The 6,031-nt window shown below is 42.8% G+C and overlaps 1 protein-coding gene across 1 annotated transcript; it reads right to left on the bottom strand.

Annotated features, from left to right (window-relative positions):
• Window positions 1–758: 758 nt before the first annotated feature.
• On the bottom strand, window positions 759–6,031 carry HOXC8 (homeobox C8). The gene is made up of 2 exons (XM_074565145.1): window positions 5,125–6,031; window positions 759–3,001 (listed from the first exon to the last, which is right to left on the bottom strand). Exons 1-2 carry the CDS (start codon window positions 5,558–5,560, stop codon window positions 2,709–2,711), a joined length of 729 nt encoding a protein of 242 aa, XP_074421246.1. The 5' UTR covers window positions 5,561–6,031; the 3' UTR covers window positions 759–2,708.

Genomic DNA, 6,031 nt, shown 5'->3' with positions numbered 1-6,031 from the left:
AGGTTTTGCTGTAAATATCATAAAGGATCATAAAGGATCATAAAGGATAATAAAGGATAATAAAATACAATAAAATAATAAAAGCCGTAATAGCAATAGTAACAATAATAGTAATAATAGTCGTAATACTAATAGCAATAATAGTAGTAATACTAATAGTAGCAATAGTAGTAAAATAAAAGGATGTGTCAGGTTAGGGATGTTGTCCGTGGGGTATGAAGAAGGTATAAATTTGGGGGCAGAGCAATAGTGACTTCGCGCCTGGTGGGGGGGGGGCGGAAATGAGAAATAAACAAACTGCTTTCTTGCCAACTTCATTTTTTTCAATTATTTTTTAGCGTGTTTCGCGCAGTTTTCCTATAAGGAAATGTGTTGCCAAGGGGTGCCGAGCCCGCCCGGTGAGCGGAACGCTACCGAGGGGGTTCCCGCAGGTTTTAACGCGCACCTCAATGTCCCTCCAGCTCTCGCCAGCACCGCCTTGAACCCGGGACTGGAGGCGGGGTGGGGGGGGGGGAAAAGGCGTCTCCTGCCCCATTGCCAGCAAGGAAAGGGTTTTCCTGCACCTCAGAGCCAGGCAGGACCAGGGTTTTCCACTTCCCAGCTCTTCCCAGTGGCGCTTCCCAGCTGGGAGAACCAAAAATCCAACAGCACACCGCTCATACCCTTTATTCCCCCCCCCCCCAACTCCCCCCGCCCCCCCGAAGAAGCCTTTCCCATAGCAAAGAAAGACCGGACAGCGCTGGAGTCATTGCAGGATTTGATTTTATTATTATTATTTTGGCGGACCTACAGCTTCAGGCAGACAATTAGCAGCGAGATTGCCATTTTTATTTATTTATTTTTTAATGAGCTTTTTGCCATTGCAGCGGTGAAATGCCCCCGCTCGGGTTGCGGCCGGGGAGGGCGGGAGGGGCAAAATCCTCCCCCCCCGCCGCCCCCCCCAACCTCTTCGCCCGAGCCACCTCCGCTCCTGGTGCTTGAGCCAAGATCTTCTGATTTCCTCCCAAATAAAGATGAGCTTTGGTTTTTGAAGCGTGCCAAAGACGATTTGAAGGATGAAATATTAGTCAGAGAGATGTGTGCGGGTGGGTGCTTTTAAAGAGAGACACAGCACTGTAGGCAACGCAGTCCTTTTAAAATCTTTTATTATTATTATTATTATAATTATTATTATTTACGTAATGTCTCACGTATACAATACAAATCCACGGTGTCCAGAAATGTTGGTGGTTTTTTTTTTTTTTTCCTTTTTCTTTTTTTTTTTTTCTGGCGGTAATTGCTACATTCAGAGTTTGAACACGCAGAACTATGCTTTTACATAAAACAAATGACGATATTTTTTTGTTTTTTTTTTCTTTTTTTTTTTTGTTTCGAGCATGTTGCATTAACAGATAAGTCAAGACAAATAGATAACTATACATTCAGTGCAATTTAGTTCTACACTACTTTATAAGCACAATAAAATAATACAATACTGTGCGTTCTCAACTAGGCAGTTTCAGTTGTTGGGAATTTTTTTTTTATTATTTTTTTTTTCCAAGAAAATAAGCAGCAACAAACGACAATAAAACCGCATTACAAATACTTTCAAAGCATGACTCCTTCTATAGGTAGTGATAAAGTACAATACAAGGTTGGTTGGTTGGTTTGTTTTGTTTTTTCCTTTATTGTATGTTTATTATTATTTTATGCTACTTAGTAGCTTGCATCAGGGCAAAAACACAGCTCTCTTAAATAAATTCTGACCAAGGAAAATTTAGGATACGTAAGCCCCTTGTTGATAATAGGTTTGATAATTATTGCAGGTTTTCCCTTTAGGTAGTACATGAAGAATTTCGAGTGCTCACACAGGCAAAGGGTAAACAGCGCCTATAGAAATAAGGAAGGGGTTGGGTTGCGTATTTTGGCCTATCAAGGTATATACAAGCCTCAATCCTATAGAAATGGGGGGGTAAATGGGGGGGTACATGGGACGGGGGGGTGGGGGGGGGGCTGTTTGCGGGCGCTACCAGGTATGCTCACCCTCCAAGCTCCTCTTCTTATCTGGCAGGGGCCGCAGGAATGGCCCCTCCGAGGGAATTGATAAATGGCTGGTAGGAATGGAGATCGCCACAGATAGACAGACACTACACAAACAAGCTAAAGGAAGCTGGAAGCACCCTCGCACTTCCCCTGGGGTCATTCGGGAGAGGCAAAACCAGGCTTTAAAAAAATCGGGGAGGGCGGGGGGGGTGGGGGGGGGGAAGAAAAATTAAAAACAACAACAAAAAAAGGCAAAGTCAAAGCTGTTCGGATAAATACATATTCTGCACCCATCCGAGTGGGCAGCTTCGCAGGCGGGAGCAGGGGACCAGCAGTGACATTTGCTGCCAGGCTTGGTTTAGGGGGATGCTGGGGATGGTTTTGCTTTGCTGGATCATTTACATTTTTTACTTTTTTTTTTTTTCCCCTCTCTCCCCCTGCTCTTGCAGTCAAGCCAACTATGTATTTATTGAACTAAAATCGCGGCTATTAAAAAAAAAAAAAAAAAAAAAGGAGGAAAAAAAAAGTAGGGGAAGTTTCTATGACAATAAAAAAGGCTACAACTGTTTGACAGGTAGTTACTGCTGTGTGAGCCTCTCCATTCTATACTCTATAAAAGCAAATGACCGTCGTAAACATCTCGATTTATCATCTGCCATAAAACGAGACTTCAAGGGGCTGAGAACTCAGTCCTTGCTTTCTTCTTTTTCCTCCTCTTCTTTTTCCTCTTCTTCATTCCCTTCTTCTTCCGTTTTCTCCTCGTCCCTGGCCCCCGGCAGCTTATCTTTATTGTTTTCTTTTTTCCACTTCATCCTCCTGTTCTGGAACCAGATCTTCACTTGTCTCTCGGTCAGTCCCAGGGCGTGAGAGACCTCAATCCGCCGCTTCCGTGTCAAATACGGGTTGAAGAGGAACTCCTTTTCTAACTCCAGGGTCTGGTACCGGCTGTAAGTTTGTCTGCCACTGCGTCTTCCGGGAGCTGTAGGACACAAACAGCAAATAACTTCTTAATTCTCACCCCCCCCCCCCTTCCTCCGCTTTTGGAAGCTCTTTCCCCCCCTCTCCCAGCCCCCCTCGCCTCAATTTTCCTAGAGAAACTGCTCCCCCCCCCCAAAAAAAAAAAAAAAACAAAAAAAAACAACACCAAAAAAACCTTTAAAGGCACTAAAGGAAAAGCGCTGGGTTATTATTAATAATCATAGGGCTGATATTGCTAATTATGCTGGTAGCCCTTGCCTGGCTCTTCCTGGGGAGGGGGCAGCTCTGGCTGCCTGGCTGGGTGCAGGGAGGTGTGTGTCAAGCTCATTCACAAAAGAGACCTTTCCAGGTTCCTAAAAGGTGATTTTTGGATGGGGAGTCCTGGTGGGCAGCTCCATTTTATAAAAGAAAAAGCATATATTTTCCTATGAAAGGTGCATTGTTCACCATAAAATCCTCTCCAGCCTTTCTCCTTCTCCCCATTCCTTTTGCATTCTTCCTTTCTCTTTCCTTCTTTCTTCCTTCTCTTTCTTCCTTCTCTTTCTTTCTTTTTCTTTCTTTCTCTTTCTTTCTTTCTTTCTTTCTTTCTTTCTTTCTTTCTTTCTTTCTTTCTCTTTCTCTGTCTGCCTCTCTCTCTTTCCCTCTTTCCCTCCTTCTCTCTTTCTTCCTCTTCTCTCTTTCTTCTCTCTTTCTCTCTTTTCCTCAAAATGTCCAACTCTCCTTTCCTTTTCCAAATGTTGTCCCCCAAAAATACAGCCTCAGGGTCCTCCTATTTGCCAAGATTTACGCCCTGAGAATTCGAATTTTCTCTTAGACCCCCCTCTCCTCGTCCTTTCGCTGGGGGCTGTGTGGCTGCAAAGCAGACACGGAGATGGACATTTGCCTGTGCAAACACAGAGATTGGATTTAAAACAACTCGAGGTGGACGTTTGCAGCAATAGCCAAAAAAAAAAAAAAGAAAGAAAGAAAGAAAGAGAACTGAGGTATGTGCAGCTGAGCCCCTGCACTTCCTTCTGCACCGTCCTTTCTTAATGAGAAAAACAACGCATTTGCAACCAAAATAAGCTCCAGTTTGAAATGATTGCATCCTTGAGACTACCTCTAGGTCAAAGCTTAGATAAATAACGTGTTTTCCTCTGCGTCTATCTCCCAGCCTCTGGGCCACATCCTCTCTGCATTAGCCACAACTCCTTTCCATTTTCCTTTTTTTTTTTTTTTTACCCCCCTGTTGTTAAATTTTGGTGGGGGTAAGGGGGGGGGGGAAACTTTGGGGCTCTGATTGTCCTTAAAATTAACACTAACCTTCACATGTTTTGAATTAAGAAGGCTTCTAGACAACCTTGGTCCTTAGGTGGGGGAAACTTGTACTTTGAAGTATTTCGCTTTCTGTGCAATTATCTGGACTTCACATGAGCAAAGTTCCATTCAGCCCAAATTATTTTGAATTTCCCACCCCCTTTTTTTTTTTTTTTAAAAAAAAAAAAAAACAAACCCAGGACAGCAGACTGTTCTCCTCCACCCCACCCCATAGCTCTGAGCTAAGTTTCCCTTTCTGTTTAAACTTTTATCTCTAGGCTTTAAGAAACAGATGTAAAGTATTAGTAATACTTATACAAGTTCCCACCTTTCAGGCTTCGTCTCCCAGCGGTTATGAAAGGCTATATGACATTTTAAAGAGCAGTGTATTATCAACATGCAAATAACCTCGTGGGAGCTGTATCTTATTGCCTATCCTCAAGGCAAGCAATAAAAAACAAGTTTTACTTTATTGTGATTTAAGCCTTTTGCAGGGAATCACCTTGCTGGCTCTCTAGTAACTGCTGTCTTGTTTGCTTTCAAAGGTCTTCCTAAAAAGAAGAAACATTAGCACAAAACTGCTCATTTCTTGCATATTTTACATCTACGCCTCTTATATTTATATTTAGATATATACATATATGTATGCATATGTGTGTATGTGCATGTTTATAGATCTATACAGATGTTTGTGCTTGTATATGCATACAGATATATATATATAGATAGACAGACAGATAGAGAGAGAGAGGAGAGAGAGAGAGAGAGAGAGAAAGAGAGAAAATAATAAAGGAAAACATTTAAGGAGGAGGAAAAAAAGGTCCTAACCGTGAGGTCTCATCCATGGGAACATGAGACTGGGAGACGAATTTTGATTTAAATGCCCTTGTCCCTCGCTAGAGTTACTGTTGGAAGACGATTTACAGTCAGGATATTGTACAACAGTCGTCTCTTGCTGAGCACCATAAAGCGATTGCCTCGGTAGAGCTTCATATCCATAGAATTTAGAAGCGTCTCCGTGACACGCCAAGGCGCATGGGTTTTGCTGGTATCCAGAGTTGGAGATGCTGGAGGTTCCGTGGTGGAAAAACTCTTGGACGTGGTGTGAAGGGTGCTGGAAGGTGGGAGCAGTAGTGCCCGGACCATACACGAGAGCATGGCTCCTGCTAACACTTTGTGGAAATCTGCAGTCGTAGTAAGTTGGCTCCAGCGATTCACCGCCTTTGTACTTGGAAAAGAGAGGATTTACAAAGTAGGAACTCATGACCCTCGCATGCAAAAAAAAAAAAAAAAAAAAAAAAAAAAAAAAAAAAAAGGAGAAAAAAAAAGGAAAAAAAAAAAAAGACGGCTTTAATTCTAGATTAGTGCGAGATTGTCCCTGGACTGTCTCAAGTCCTGCTTTTTAGTGGCTTTTTTTTTTTTTTTTTTTTAATGCGATCTCAAAGGCGTTTCATGGTGCCTCTGTGTGTCTGTACGGTTGGTTCTCGGTGCTCTTGACTTCTCTTGTAATCTGTCGGTAGGTAGAGCTCTCTCTCTCAATTTCTCTGTAACTCTGCTCCTTCCCTTTAACACCACAGGCAAATTCCTCAAAATCCCGGTGGTGTGGCTCTTTTTTTTTTTTTCTTCTTTTTTTTTTTTTTTTTTTTTTTCCCTCCTCTCTCCCCTCACACGCGATATGTACACATCCCTCCGCCACGCTCAGCCAGCCTGCCAGCCAAATGACAGCGTTTTGGGG

The sequence above is a fragment of the Larus michahellis genome, chromosome 22, assembly GCF_964199755.1.
Source record: "Larus michahellis chromosome 22, bLarMic1.1, whole genome shotgun sequence".
NCBI classification, from domain to species: domain Eukaryota; kingdom Metazoa; phylum Chordata; class Aves; order Charadriiformes; family Laridae; genus Larus; species Larus michahellis.
The sequence above is the reverse complement of the archived record's forward strand: the minus strand, read 5'-3'. Positions and strand labels throughout refer to the sequence as shown.

Bases quoted from the DNA above. Each gene is read 5' to 3' on its own strand.
- HOXC8 (XM_074565145.1), bottom strand. From the start codon at position 5,560: ATGAGTTCCTACTTTGTAAATCCTCTCTTTTCCAAGTACAAAGGCGGT. The intron at 3,002-5,124 runs GTTAGGACCTTT...TGTGTCCTACAG, and splicing joins CCCATGGATGAGACCTCACG to CTCCCGGAAGACGCAGTGGC.